The sequence below is a fragment of the Fringilla coelebs genome, assembly GCF_963513975.1.
Source record: "Fringilla coelebs genome assembly, chromosome: 5".
Taxonomy (NCBI): domain Eukaryota; kingdom Metazoa; phylum Chordata; class Aves; order Passeriformes; family Fringillidae; genus Fringilla; species Fringilla coelebs.
In genome coordinates, this window is record NC_140033.1 from 36,017,822 (window position 1) to 36,034,129 (window position 16,308).

General features: G+C 36.8%; 1 protein-coding gene across 1 annotated transcript in view; it reads left to right on the forward strand.

Annotated features, from left to right (window-relative positions):
- The window catches only part of TRHDE (thyrotropin releasing hormone degrading enzyme), a gene marked incomplete at its 5' end in the record, with an annotated part of 202,012 nt that overhangs the window by 164,570 nt on the left and 21,134 nt on the right, over positions 1-16,308 (forward strand). The window contains 2 exons of the mRNA XM_084206037.1: positions 13,860-14,007; positions 16,122-16,219. Coding sequence (XP_084062163.1) covers positions 13,860-14,007; positions 16,122-16,219 — 246 coding nt within the window. The remainder of the gene's footprint in view (positions 1-13,859; positions 14,008-16,121; positions 16,220-16,308) is intronic.

Sequence of the window (16,308 nt, forward strand, 5' to 3'; positions counted from 1 at the left end):
ACAATTATAGTGATGCTGAAGTTATTATGATTGGCTGGCTGACAGTATGGTAAGTTTTTAGGAAAAGCTTGGTATTTTTTATTTTCATTGCCCTTCCCCCAGACAAAAAAAAAGACCAGGATTTGGCCTAATACGTGCTACGTTCCTCTATGATGAAGGAAGGCATTAAGAGACTCTCAGCAGTATGTTGAAGGCTGGCCTTGGTGTCGAAGCATCAGAACTTCTTGCAGTAAAAAAGCAGTTGGAAAAGCTCTTGCTAGGACAGGCAGTGGGAATTGAACCATGATGCTGTAGTGTAGTGCAGCTTTTCCTGCACATCTGGGGATTTCACTGACACAGCAGAGTTCCTAAAACAAGCTCCGAGGGCTGTCAGAACAACACTGACTCTTTCAATTGTCTGAAAAAGTCACTGTTCAAAAGGCCACCATCAGCCTAAAAGCAGCTTAGCTTTCCCTCCCTTAGCTGCAGGGCGCAGTGCAGAAAGTTGCCCCACTTTATTTTGGAGCAGTACCACAGTTAGATGTCCTGTGCCTCATGGGTGCTGTGCTGGTTCAGTGTTGTATCCGACGCACGGCGAGCATTTCTCCCTGCCCGTATGACATTACGTGATGGGGAGATTAAACACGCACACTTGTCTCTGGCTGTGACCTGAGGGAAGGTCAGTAACCTTATTGACCAGACATAGACATACTTGGTAGTTCAGATCTGATTTCTGAGAAGACTGGCTGTTTTTAACAGTAATTCAGTCCTCAGTTGTGGTCCCTAGTTGCAATGATGTGTTATCTTGTTGTCTAAGCATGTATGTTTTGAGAGAGGGAAGAGAACTGTGGAATACATACTTTAATTCTAATCCCTAGCTATTATTTTTAAGGCTAAAATAATGCAAACATTGAAAATAATTTCTTAAATTCATGCTGGTCCTTTGAAAAATGACTTCTAATATAAACAGTTTTTTTTACTGTACTCTAGAGACTGTATTTCTTCGAAATACCCTGTCCTTCTTAGAAACTTCTGAAGTACTTCCTAGTGTGCTCTTGAACTTGATACAGATAATACCAAAAGGTTTTGACTCAATTTTTCCACTATTATAATGTTGTCTGTCCTAATATGATTATTTCTGTGTCATTATATTGCTAATTGATTTGTTTGGGGAATGAATACAGCTCTTCTCTTGAGTAAAATTTAATAATATTTAGAGCTAGAGAAAAATGAAAGAAAGTGTTCATAGAAGTTGTTTTGCAATGGCACATTTTATTTTTTTTAAAGGTGTGTTTGATTTCATTCCTCTGAAATGTTTATTATCCTTCTACTGACCAGCATAGTGATTTCTTGAAAATCAACAACATGAATGAATTGATACTACCAAGAAATATTTTAAGCTCTATAGCTTTTAACTGAATTTTTGTGTTCCATTTTATATGGAAATGCATTCATTCATCTTCCTTCTCGCTGTATTTTGGTTTATATAAAATTCATCAAGGAGAGTTGAGTGGAATAATAGCAACAAAAAAAAGTTGCAACTTTTTTGTTTTTCAGATTTTTAAGCATAATTCTTGGCTGTAGTGCATGCCCATACCCTTAAGATATAAAAAGCTGTAGCCTTGGCAGAACATAGCTTATGGCAATTCATGTCCCATGTTCTTCAGCAAGAATAGCACCTTGACACTCCCTCTTCCCTTCTTGAAGATTCTTTATCTTTTTGTTTGTATGAGGTTTCAGTAGAATTTAAAAATATGTTGATTCTAGTAAATGACACTAATAAATGTTGACTGAGAAAGCCCAGAAGCCACAAGAAGACAAACAGAACTGTGGTTCTCATCTAAGCTTAAACAGAGCTGAGGGCAGATCAGAGGGTAGCTCCAATAAGCAGTGTCGCAATAATTAACAAAGGTTGCACTGTTCCATAAGAGTGTTAGTAACATTGTCAACTTCTCACATCTTTCTCCTTCCTTAGGATAAGGGTCAGTTAGTGAGTATGTGAGGTGGGATGCCTCCCAATTTACTTTAGACATCCCAAAGGTAGACCTGTAAATCTGACATTCTCACCTTGTAGTGCACTAACAGTTAATGGAGAGAAACATACACCTGACCTCTCAAAACCATTTAACCACATAAGATAAATTACTCACTTAATGTTAGGAGTGTCGTGTCACCCCTGGTTCTTCCTTGATGGGCTCTAAATCTTCATAAAAGATTTCCCTCATTAAACTGGTTGACTTGATCAAGTATTATGTGAAAGAAATAGGTCTGGTTTATGTTTAATGTTAATCAGTGTTGAATCAGATGTGACTGTGAATATCTCTTTTACTGTCATCTAAAATCGCTATTGTTGTTTCCAGTTCTGTAAGCACTGAATGAGAAAGCATGAAGCGGTGTCATTGGTAATTGTTCTTGGGCTCCAAGGATGGATGACTTTGTTGGAGTGCTGTCCATTTCCATGCACAGATTAAGGGCAGGTTAAGCTATAGTCTCTTCAAAGGAAGCTTGCCCCTGTAGGCTTCACAAGTATAGAGAGCTGTAGCAGAAATGAGCAACAAGAAAAAAATGTACCTTCAAGATTTTCTGTGAATTAAGTGACTTCCATGCTGTAGATGGCCTTCATAAATGTTCCTTTCTGTCAGAATTTCCTACATCAGACCAAAACTAGGATCCTGGTGCAAAATGATGTATTATGATGATTGTTTACCTGCTGTAAAACAATTCTTTGTGGCTTGTTTCTTTCCAAGTTGTGAGTTTTACTGACTCTATAAAACCCAAGTCTGAGGGCAAGGGAAAAGACAGTATCAACCTAGTTTTCAAAATATAAATCCAAATTATCTCCCTTGACGTAAATTTATTTTTAACAGCTGGTGCATTTGACTTCAAGATTGATTCCAGAAGTAGAATACTGAAGTAAGCTAATGTTGACTCCAGATCACTTTCTCACCAACTTTTAGAGAGAAATTAATTTAAAAAGTAAGTCTTCCTTAATCAAGTATAGCCTTTTGGATCTGGAAAATTGTGTCTATAGAACCCCCTATTTTATTGTTTCTTAAAAATTTGATTCCTGGCTGTGGAGTCTTGACACTTAGGAAAAAAAAATTATCCATTGAGCTACCTGGGGCATCACCAACCCACATAATGATTTAGCTGTTCTTATTTCTGGAAACTGACAGATAACTTGTAACTGAGACTATAGTTCATATACTTCCATATAAAATCCAGAATAATTCTTGAAATGTCTGGTGGAAATACATGTATTGCAAAACTAAAATGTGGAATTGAAGTGATCTTCATTGCAATTTTCCTTCACAGAGATTTAAGATTTCATTTCTTGTAGCATTACAAGTCTTCCAACGTATGTGGGCTAATGGGTTCCATGTTACACTTGTTTGCGTTACTCCAAGTCCTGTTCAGTGTGATGTCGGGAGAAGTCAAGGCATTTGATGGTCCATGTGAAATTCTGGGTCAGGATAATAAGTAGGTGACAAAAATAGAAATTCTCAGTGCAATGAATGTACTTCAAAATGCTTCAACAGCCACATTCAGGGTTGTTGACTTTGTTTTGTTGGGCTATTCAGAAATAGTCATATAGGATCCATTTAAATTAGTAAACTGCAGTTCTACTCTAGCCTTCGTCTTTACTCCTGATTGCATTTTCTAATAGTTCAACTCTGAGGAAAACAAGATGTGTTATGCAGCTCCCTTAATTAGTGCCTCTGAGTACCAGCTAAGGGAGTATTAGATCAATACTTTGTATCACGCTTGATTAATAGTGCTATAGATTTACTGTTTTAATAAATGAGGCCTCATCTGAATTATTTCAGCAGATGCCATAGTAACTCCAATTCACTGTCAGGCAGATTTTGGTGATCGTTCACTAGCAATTGATTTAGATATGGTTTCCAACAGAAGTTGTTTGGTTTCTTTTGACATAAATACTCTCTCAATGGGCCGAAGTATATGTGCTTTTTTTAGAGAAAATAGAAAGTTTCAATTATTTTAAGGTAGCCATCATTTATTCCATATGCATGTCAGTCCCTATGTTCTGTGACATATCTCAGCATTGATACCCGCTTTCTGTGGACATACATATTTCTGCTAACATTTGCATGTGTTTGTAACAAGAGGAATCAAAGCAATCCCTGCAACTAAGCCCACTAAAAGCCAATTCTGCTTTTGTGGTATGTGTGTCATTTGTGCATCTGATCCTGTTACACAGCTAAAGGCAGTAAAGCAAATTGTACAGCACAATCCAGGAAAGCATTGGTGCTTTGAGAATGTCTTGAAAGATAGAAATACCTGCCAAGAGTCAGGGAAGAAGTTGAAGACTCTTCAGCATGTACTAAAAACCAATCCTGTAGATCTGACTGCAGAGTGTTCAGTGCAGAGGGAAGGTCTTGGTCTAGTCATATCCTAGCAAAATTTGTCTAAATTATTTCTGGTACTTCTCACTAATTATAGCAGTAATTGTTTTATCCTGTAAACTACATTAACTGTATTCTTAGCCAAACCCAGAATAAACTGTCAGGAAGGCTTGACTGTGGTTTCAAGGGAGTGACAGAGTTATTTTTAGCTAATGGTTGTTAACTCATTCTGTTTTTACCATGTAGTCTCAGAGTTCAAGCTGGTCTCTGGAGTCAGCTTGGTATGGATGTATCCTTGTTGCTGCACAGCTGCCAGGGGCTGCTGTGTAGTGAGAGGGGAAGGGAACAGTCTCTGAAATTTGTTTTGGGACTATTTATTGAACCAGGTCTGAATTATGCTTCAGAAAACACTGGAATCTGAGGTTAAACAAGAAAAGGAGTTAATGAGTGGAGCTTGCTGAAGGCTTCTTTGTAGCTTCAAGTATTGGAAACAGAGCTAAGAGCTGCAAATATGGCTTGGCTTGAGGAATATATGTTGGTGGGGCAGGAGGAAGGATTTGTACAGCCTCAAAACCTGTGGCATTCTTTGGGAGCCCTATCTTCTCATAGCAGGTTTACATCCATTCTCTGGGACTTCATGTCATTGACATAGCCCTTTTTCTTCCCCACAGCTGCCTGATCAGCCCTAGTCTCTACCTCCCTCAGCTGTCCCCTCAAAACAAGCAGCTTTTTTGACCCCTTACCCCAGAACCTGATTGATTTCTTTTCTGTGGGTCTGACAGAACTAATGTGGAGAGCAAAAGATCCTTCTGCTCCATTGGTTAAGGTAGCAAAATCGAGGCACTCTGAGAAGCTGGAGGTGCTGATCTGAACACCTTGACTTTCCTAGAACCAGCAACGGGTATATGAAGGAAGGCATAAACCAACTTTTCTAGCTGGAAAAGACAAGACTGATGCCTCACTAGCATAAAGAAAGAAGTCTGCTGTCACAGGCTAGTCACTGCATTGCCTGCTGTTTTGACCTGACTGCACCATTGCTTCTCAGAAATGATCCTACTTTTTGAGCTTATCCGATTGCTGTTGACCAGGATTGTTGTCTAGAGGAGGTCTGGTCTTTGTCCACGTTTGCTCTGTCTGCTGGAATGTTGTAATAGATTAGCTCTTTCCTATCTGGCTAGGAGTGTGTTTTCCTCTACCCAGAAATCAAGCAGTAAATGACAGGAAGGACTGTGTTATGACTAAGGCGCAGGGACTGAAGAAACCTGGGATGCTGTTTCTGCTGTAGTCTTCCCAGGTGATCTTAGTAAAATAACATAAATTGTTTGTGTCTTTTTCCTCTCTGCAAAGTGGAGATAAGAGAATAGGTGAGGGTTTAAGAGAATTTCAGAGAATCTTTTATTACAAATATGTTTATTGGGAATTGCCTTTAGAAAAGTAAGAGCCAATTCTGTAGATATTCTGGCAAACAAAATTTGGATTGTATGTCTGTGTTCTCCATATTGGAATTCTGTGCTGTCCATATGAAGTTTCTAGCTTTTAAACACATATTTCACTTGGGTGACTGATATGCAAATTATAAACATTAGACCAGGCAAACAGGGAGTGATGAAATAGTATTGTGCATAGCAATAAGCTAACTCAATTTTGATTCTGCTCAAACATGCTCTCACAGATATCATCACCTGTTGACAACTTAATGAATAGAAGAGCTGTTTCTTTCTACCCTTCCCAACAAAAATCACCAAGAAAGAAAATAAATAATACTTATAATGATTGAGTCATCTGAAATCGATGTCTATTAGCCCCTGAAATGCATTGAAATTTCTTTACTTAATGTAACTCTGTGAATCGCATACTTCTCAAAAATCATGGTTTCATGATAATGAAAAACATGACATACCTTACTGCATAGCCTTAATTTTTAGCAGTAAGATTATTCCTTTTTTCTTGTATTGATCCTTTTTAATTCATTTTCTTTCATATGGGGAAGAAGAGGAAAGGAGAGATTGTGAACTACAATTTGAAGGAGTTTTTTTTTTTTTTACAAGCATAGAGGGATTTAGATTTGAGGTTTTCTTCTGTTTTCAAGAGGTGAGTAATTCAAATTAATATTAGTCTTTGCTTATGTGGCAACTCTAAAACTGTGCAGGATAATTTAAGCCACATAATACTCTGATAATTGCATTAAATTTGAACTATTCTTTGTAGGATGCTTCAAATGCACTTGTGTGGAGTTGAATGTCACTTGAAGAGTCCTTAAATATTTTGCATGTGAGAAAACATAATAAGAAGCAGGCTTCATTTCAAACTGTCTTACTCTCTGAATCTTTTAATGTTAGAGGCATTGAATGCTAATTAAATGTAGTTCTTAAAATGATGTAGTTCTTGTAAGCCAAAACTTACTGTTGTATTTATCAAAGTGCAGATATGCATTCCTCTTCCGTTTATGTGGAGGTCCATAGCTGGTACAGATCATAATGTCTCCATCAAATCACTTTGGCATCTTAGAAAAATAAAGTCCTTACATGGTCCTTACATAAAGTCAGCTCAGTCCTGGGAGGGTAGGATGATGCAGATTATTCCTTTATACTGGAGATCATGGGGCCTTTTTTACAGATTGTCCATTAGCTTTCTATTATGAAACGTTCTTTCTGCAGCTTCTGTGGTTGAACATGGATGCCAGTCATCCTAAGTTTTTTAAATTATTGACTTCTAGCCCTGCAGGAGTTGATGGGGAAATCTGTGACAAGAGTTAATTTCCCAGTTCTATGAGTCGCCTTGCCCAAAGCTTTTTTGACATGTCAAGGTTCAATATATATGTTTTTACTCAGCTATCAAGGAATTGCTATTAAAATACTGTGGACAAGAATATCCTGAATATATTGGTAGAGACACCAGTGCTTGATAGGTCCTGAAAAAATGAAGAAGGCAGCTGCAGTTGTATGTGGATGTTCATTGGTGCCAGGTTTCTCTGTGAGTTATTCTATTCCACACACTTGACTGTTAAGATAAAAGAATGAATCAACTGTTAAGAATCCTACTTACTTTAAACTGTCTCTAGGAGTTAATGAGTATAGTCTAATTATTCATATATTGCACATGCACAAACAGAACTGATGTTTATCTGAATTGCCCATCTGTGTTCTGAAGAGCTGCGTTTTACCCCTTCAAAATTACCCAGACAAAAAGCTAGTCATGTTTTACACATTTATAAGAAACAGGCAAGGGAGGGTGAGTTTTAAACCGGCAGCAAGTAAATCACCTCATTTCCATTGTTTCTGTAATGCAGACCAGTTTGCTGCCAGCTTGGATTTTCTAATTTTGATTTAAACACATGACTTATAATGTCTTTGTTGGGTGGTGGGACTAAAGGATTTATGGTGCCCTTGTATGTGGGACTCTCATCACTGTACGGCAACCCTGTCGTTTTTGTGACAGAGTCTGTTTGACTGCTGCTGGATTTATGATAGAAATAATTCAGAACAGAGTAATAATTTTCCCTTGGCAATTACACTACCATTTGGTACTTTGTCCCTAAGGGGAAAATGAATGTGCTGGGATCTGTCCATAAGTTCAGTGGCTCAGTCTAAAGAACAAATCAAGGTCAGAATGCAGTTGAATACACACTGATGTTTCATAATATAATCTAGATCTTCTGCTTTTATCTGAATCATTAAAACCTCATGTAATTTAAAGATTATTTTTGATTGCCATGGGATTTTTATTGGGAATTATTCGTGAGGGGTATTTCATTACCGTGTTCTGTACTTTCTTTTTCTGTTCATAGCCACTTTTCTCTTTAGCAATGGCCACTCTAGCGACTTCTTCAGTGTAAGCAGGATAGTACCTTGCTAAGCAGTGGTACTTATGATATTATATGGTATGATATCATAAACCACATAATACTTATATATAACTTCTGGAAAATCTTTTCCACCTCTGTCTTTCCATAAAAATGATAGATCACGTTTTCAATGCAGTTCGTCAGCAGTTTCCTTCAGCATGAAAAACCTGCTGAACCAGGATGTTTATATAGAGGTAATTTGTCTAATAACTAAATCAGATCTTTTTGCCAGTCTACATTCCTGTTCTCCTCTTCAGTTTGGCAGGCAACTGTGAAATCAGGAACATAGATAGTAAGACAAAACTCATGTGGTGCTGTGTTTCTAACACATGTTCTCGTGTGTTGTGCTGGCTACAGAATGATTGACATGGTGGTAAACTGATGGGTTAGGACAGTTACATAAAAATTGATAAAGCAATGAAGCATCTCAAATGTGATCTTTTTGGTTAAATTTTGCTCTTGTAGTCAGGTGTTTCAAATGACTCAATATGGGGAAAGTTGGCTTAGAGAGGGCTTGTAGAGGCTGTCTTAAGTCTAGGCTGCTTTCTGTATGACCCATGATGTCCGAGTGAAACTCTTTAGTCTGAAAAACTATAAAGAGGGATGTCTGCTTTTCATAGTTTATACTGAAGATGTGTAAACAACAGATCATTTTATATTTAGCATGAAATAAATCTGTTGGTACTCTTCTATGAATATTTACAGGGCAAAAGATCAGAGCCATGATAGTCTTATCTCCTCTTGGCAGAGCAGTACTGAAATAGTAGTGTTCCTAGGATATCCATTGGTAGAGGTCTATATAAACAAAATAAATTTCTGTCTGGAATGGCACTGGTGTGAATCTGCTTTGGGTAGGGAGACACTAGATAAGTTCTTAAGGCTCTTTTAGTTCCAGGTTCTATGGTTGAAGTTTTGAAAACTCTTTAACCTTGCCCTTGAGAAATGTTTTTACCTGAACATCAGTATGCTTTCAGCTACTGTTTATGTGTCAACACTGTTTGATTTAACTAATTTTTCTGTTAAAATACTTGCCAAAACTATCCCAGGTTCCTATGTGTAATTTTTTATGGAAGAGATGCATGCTTGCTAAGATTCCCAGTTGACTACTGTAGACATACCTAGAAAAAACTGCACCCATTTCAGACTAGGCAAAAGATTGGACATCACAGTATCTCTGTGGCATTTATGCTTGTCACCTGGTTTCAGTGTAGCTCATAATCAGTTCTTCCCCTAATGACAGACAATATTTCTATTTTCCTCCAAGATGTCTAGGCTAGAAAAGAACCTTCTCTCTTAGCCCTGTCTCTTTTGCATTTGGACTTTGACAGGCAATATCTGATAGTAATTTTCCTGGACTTAAAGATAGCAATATGATTGATGGCTAAAATGACACAAGAAAAATAAGGATTTCTGTTACTGACCTTCCAGCGATTTTCTTGAAAGACAGAGTAATAAGTCAAGCTGCATGTGTACAGTATGTACTAAAGTTACACTGTGTAGTACCTTTGAGTGAATAGGCAATTATGTGACAGGGAAATTATTTTACAGTTTTGCTTTTGATGGGAAGGTTGCTAGTGTTGGTTTCCTTATTATTGCTATAATGATTGTGAAACATTTCTGTTTAACATTTCCACACATCTGTGTTTTTCCAACAGAGTTCACAGAGATACATGACTTGTTTCCTCATTTTGGTTATTGTTGTACTCCATAAATGCTTTTGCTGACCAGATCCTATATAAACATCTTTGAACCTAGTTGTTCCAGGCTAGTGAGGGAGACTCCTAGAATCATGCCAGCATCCTTTGTCTGGTTTGCCACTGTTCAAGTGAGCCCAGTGCATCTTGCTGAATACAGTATTCCCTGGGAGAGAGGAGTATTGAAGTCACTCTTAGCACTGGACAAACTTTTAGTGTAAACTAAAAGAGTGTGACTGTACCAAAATACAGAAATTAAGAAACCAGTTGTTATGCTTTGTGAAGATGCAGAATATTAGAGCATAGGTCACCACACCGTCACACTGCTTTATCGAGGTGCTGTCTTCTGCTGACGTGGTTGTCATGGTAGTCATAGTAGTCATGCTACCTCCTGGGACTCTTCACCCAGGTCCTAAATCTGTGATCTGGATTTTAGAACTTCTTATACATTTTATGGTACATGGTTTATCTCTTTTATGGTTTAGGGTGCGTGTTACATCCTATTTTCTCAGCTATGAATGTAAAGATAAGCAGCCTAAGCAGCCTTAGTGTTTGGCCTTACCCTTACTAAAATATGTCCTTTTTGTTCTTTTTTTTTTTTTTTCTGAATGAAAATACTCCTCAAGGTATTAAAACTTTAGTATATAGTTAATAATTTATAACATACACATTATATGACACTTTATATGCAAAAGGTGAAACAATAAATGTACTTACTACCTCTTGACAGAAGCTATTTAATGCCAAATAGTCTAGGAGTGCAGTGTATTTGGAGTAAAAAGTTCATAAACATGGCTTAGTGACTAGGGTAAAAGGATAGGACTATCATGGTTTTCTGTGGGCATCCATGAAATAAAATAGTGTAAAATATAAATAACATTCTGCCAAGGTAATGTTCCTGAAGCACTTACGTTTTCTTCAGGAAAGTTGCTGTCTTAACTGCCACTGTAAGGGGATTTGAGATATGTCTCTGCTTAAGTTCTCTCAGAGGTTCATCTTAGCATCTGGACTGCCCAGCATGTGCTAACAGAAGAGTTTAACATCATTTGTAGCAGCCATAACCACTTTTCCTCCAAACCATTATCTGAAGTGATGAATTTGTTGTCATTTATATAATAATGACAAGAATCTCCCTTCATCCCCAAGAATCCTTCATCTCCCTTCATCCCCAAGAATCTCCCTTCATCCCCATCCCTTCTCCTGGGATCAATTGGTTAATGTGTGGTTGAGGGTGTGATTCTGATGACACTGGGCAGAAGCTCTTCTGGGGTCATACCCAGAAAGGAAAGGAGGGACAGGAGTAAACAGGAAAAGTCTAACTTTGCCACAATCTGTTCATGTAAGTTGCGCAATACTCTTAGGGAAACAGTCAGAAAAGTGAGAGTCAGGGGGTGAGAAAGGCATAATTGAATACTCTGATAAATTTGGAAGTTAGAAGAAGTGAGTGAGTGATGAGAGTAACAGCTGTTGTGAAGAGGATGAGTGAGTATCATCGTCCAAGAATCATAATTTTGAAACTCATCAGGAAGCTCTGAGCTCAGGAGTAAGAGATCAGTCTTTGAGTTCACTTAGGTGTCTTTATGGAGAAGTTAAGCTTAAAAAGAAATAATCTGTTTTGCACTGTTGATTTCATTTCTGCATTTAGTATAGGTAGATTTCATTTCAAAACATGAACTTAAATGTTCATTAGTGCAGCTATAATAAACATTAATCTGTTTATTCCTTAAGCAGCATGTTTCCTAGAGCTATTCCTCTTGTTCCTTACTCCACACTTTTTAATGTCAATCAAATAATCAGTAAAAATAATCACAAATTCTGTTAGAAACTAATGATGTATATGCAACTTTAGGTTAGTGTACCTCTTTGCTAACATTGTCTCCAAGATTTTTAAATGCAGTCAGTCCAGCATGCTTCTGGTCCATTAATTATGTTTAGAAATCTTTACAAAGTACTAAGACATAGAACTCAATGATACTCTGCTGCTTCAGAAACAAGACCTATAAAATGGAGTAGCCTTCTGTCTCCAGATGCATTGGACTTTGTCCTCTGCCCACTCTAAATGCTTCACAATTTTCATTTCATATCTGCTCAGTTCCTCAGTTGGCACAGTGGGTGCCTGAAGTGATCTTGTTTTTCATGCTTGAGTATGTGCTGGAACCAGAGTTGAAAACAGAGCTGATAAAATGTGGACAAAAATGACATGAAGCAGACTGGAGGGTGGGATAGATACTTTTGAAATCTGTTACATGAACTCATTTCTTTCCTGAGAACATGAAGGGAACAGAGTGTAATTCTTCCAACAGAGAGTGTAAAAAATGAAGGCCTGCAAGATGTGGTGAATGTTGCAAGGAAACAAACTATTTCAAGCAGTGAGGCAGTTTTTACATGTTTTTACAGCAGAGATAAAAATTTATATTAACATGTGTGATGGTGTTCACAGGGGTTCTAGGATGAGGGGAGAGATGGACTCTATGTTTCAGAAGCCTTGATTTATTATTTTATGATATATATTATATTAAAACTATACTAAAAGAATAGAAGAAAGGCTAGCTAAGAATAGAAAAAGAATGATCACAAATGCTTGTGTCTGACTGAGACAGTCCGGACAGCTGGACTGTGATTGGCCATTAATTAGAAACAACCACATGAGACCAATCACAGATCCACCTGTTGCATTCTACAGCAGCAGATAATAATTGTTTACATTTTTTTCCTGAGGCTTCTCAGCTTCTCAGGAGAAAAAATCCTAAGGAAATGATTTTTCAGAAAATATCATAGCTACAAAGATGTATGCAATGGTTAATTTCTGTACTAATGTGTGTAATTTTATTTGTTTGCTATATGTTTGCATTTCTTCCACATTGATGGAAATTAAAGGGACATGTGCAATGGAGGAGAAAAATTAGCCTATGAAGCTATATCATACTGTAGCCTAATAAATTGAACTTTGTGGAATCTACCTTGCTGAAAAGAGAATCAGTATCTCCTCTCTAGGCAGATAGTTAACTCGTTTTGGATTTAAACACCTGCATTAGGAGAAGAGTAGACAATTTGTTTCTGGAAAGTTCACACCCACAGGGTTGCACTTTGTTTCTGCAGTCTGCATGGTTAAGAAAAAAGTGCTGTTCTGAAAAAGAAAGTGAGAGCAAAAGCTAAAACTAGGCGTTTTCTGTATTTGCTTTTTAAAGTAACTTTCAAATGCTTGTGTTTGTATTGCTTTTTATATGTAATACTGTTATTTCAGAACCCTTCCTGTATTCCCCCATACACTTTCCCATGCTGGGGGAGGTCTTTTATGATTGCTAAAATGGGACAAAATTTTTGCTGGTTGATTTATAAACACCTGAAAAAAGTCCGTAATTTGTGTGCCAAGTGCTGGAATGTCCTGAACCAAAGTGATGTCATTGGTTAAGTCCTTCCAAAGTGACTTATGGTGGATAGAAGACAAAGAAGTTCTAAAGGAGAGAGAAAAGAGTGAGGAGAATAACTGTAAAACTAAAGCTTTTTCTTCTGCACTAGTTATTTTCAGTTGCTGACGGCCAGTACAAATGTTTTCTCAAGCAAAATGCCTTTGGTTGTTGATTTTATGCAGACAGCTTTCTATCTTACAAATCAATAATGTAGCACCTTCCTTTTGTTTTGGATATTTTTTGATTTTTTTTCTTTAAAGGCAATTACTTCTTCATTCATGTCTTTCATAGCCACAGGAATCCATTCAAAGTAGGGATAGCTTGTCTGGTTTTCTTTCATGTGTGTTCATGCCCTACTTCATCAAGTCAGTCTGCTTCTCTGTGTTGGGAGAGACTGCAAGTTGCTGGTTTTTTATAAGGTTGATTTTTATGTCATTAAAGTGTGACGACTTTATTATATTTTTCTGCATTTTAATTTCATTTGAGAAAGAAAAAGAAGTTGTTTATGTGCCATCATGAATATCTTTGGAAATCTAGTTTAATACTAACCTCTTTTGTTGTGCAGAGCTGGTTATTTGCCTCAGAATATTCCTTTGGAGATTATGAGGTACCTTTCAGAGGAAAAGGATTTTCTGCCTTGGCATGCTGCCAGCCGAGCTCTTTATCCTCTAGATAAATTGCTGGACCGTACAGAAAACTACAATATCTTCAATGTAAGAGATACAGTCTTCCTTTTTTTCTTCCTCTAGTTCTTCCTTCCTTTCTTCCACTTACTCTCTGCATCTGTCTGTCCTTCCTGCCTTTCTTCCTTTCACCTCTTACTCTCTCATTGCCAAGATTTGAACTGTTTCCCAGGCAGATAACTGTTAATGACCTAGGGATATTAACTTTCTTTCTAATTACTCTTTATTTAAACATAGCAATTATCAAGCTTTGTTTCATTTGCAATTGAACAGTGATAATTTTGTTTGAGGCATATATGACTAGAAGAAGGAAACATAATTATCCCTCATGTAAAATGTTATGACAAATAAAGTATTTCACTTTAAAGAGTCAAAGTATTCTATTGCCAGATTTTCTCTTTTGAGGAGCCCCATGGTGATATTTAGGTGGATGTCCAAGATCAGCAAGAGCAGCAAATACAGGCACAACTGAACAGAATACATGCACCTGAAGTAAAGATTTGTAGTCATTATTTCATCCCCAAATCCGTGGTGAATTCAATGGAGTTACCTTAATTAACAAGAATTAGATCACCGTTGAGTCAAAAGCCCATTCATAATTGTGTCCAAAGGGACAGCAGTAACAGCTCACAGTAGATAATTAAGATAGACATGGCAAATATTTTAACATTTAGCTGTAGCTACACTGAAGCATGGTTTATGAAGTACACAGGATTTGACTGCAGCCAGTGACAATTACGAACTCTTGGGATTTTTATTCACTATGAATTTTATGTACTCTACATATTTTCAACAGCCAGCATACGGTAACTTCATGTAATCTTATAAAGCCTTCAAATGAAGGAGCTTTTTAAAGCCTGAAATGCCTAAGGATGCTTTTTTCTTCATAAATGTATATTTGTGTGTATGTGACCATACACACAAACAAATGCTCAGAGAGAAGAAAGTTAGAAGTGACTGTATGTATATATGAAGATGTTAATACATATGCAGATATATAGATAAACACAAACACACACACACCCCATACATATACACAGAGTTATCTGATGACAGGGAAGATTATTTTTGTAAAACATACACTAAGGCCTGCATATAAACCAGAGCTGTAATGTAAAATGCAGTTGAAATAATTTGCATATTTAGTCTGCTGTTAACTGTAAAGAAAAGTTCTTAGGAGTCTGCCATTGCTATTTCACTTTTAAACATGTTTGTATAAAGAAAACAGAATTTTAATAAATAAAACCAGTAAAATTCACAGCTGGGTTATGTTTTATCACTACTGATGGGAGTTTTGAAAGCCGAGGTGATAGCAGAGAAAATAAAAAGTCTTTTTAGTCACAGAATAACATATCTGCTAGAGAAAGCTGTAGTATGAATCTTCTTTTGTGTTGACATGTATACATGCCTATGCATCTGTAATAATAAAATAGATGCTCTTCTATGCAGCTCTGTATATCTTAGTTCTCTTTTTCAAATTGGTGAATTCCACTGGAAAAAGATTACGCTGAATACACAGACAGTGGTTTTCTTCAAAACTGGTCAAAATATGTAAATATGTTTCTGTGTAAAAAGTAGAAGTTGCTAAAATATATCTTGTGCTTGCTTTGTTCCTTAAGCACACCAGGAGCCTAAAGTTAAAGCATAGTGTCATTAAGTACAGAGCTTATTTGCAGCCACATTGTTATGTATTCTGAAGTCAATTGACTGTCCCCACATAATGTTTTGACCATGGCTATGGATATTAAAACAGTGTTCTTTTAAAAGTGAGCATGCACGGTGTAGTCGAGATTGGCCACAAAGAAGAAATTAAGCTATTGGCACTCTTGTAATTTTTCAGCTGTACATTGTGAGTTCAAAGTAGCAAACTTTTGATATTCATGGATTTTATAACAATAAAATAACAATAACAATAAATTGTCTTATCCTAGGCATCTAATCAAGTAGCTTGTCTAGAGACTGCTTCTTACTATAGCAGTGAAGAAAGATTTTAAGTGGACAAGTAGCTTTGCTTTGCAAGTCTTTGGAGTTGGACATTATTTGAGGGTACAAAGAGAGACCAAACCTCACTAGTCAGCAGTACTTCAGTTTCAAGTATAAGAAATTCTTTTTAACATAAAATATACTTTTCTTTTTCTCCTCAGGAGTATATTTTGAGACAAGTGGCATCAATGTATCTGAAGCTTGGATGGCCAACAAACAATTTAAACAAATCACTTGTTCAAGCATCATACCAGCATGAGTACTGTTATATTTACTTTTCTATTGATTGTTTGTGAAATATAAATATAGAAATGCACCCTCCTAAAAATTAGTAATGTTTACCATAAA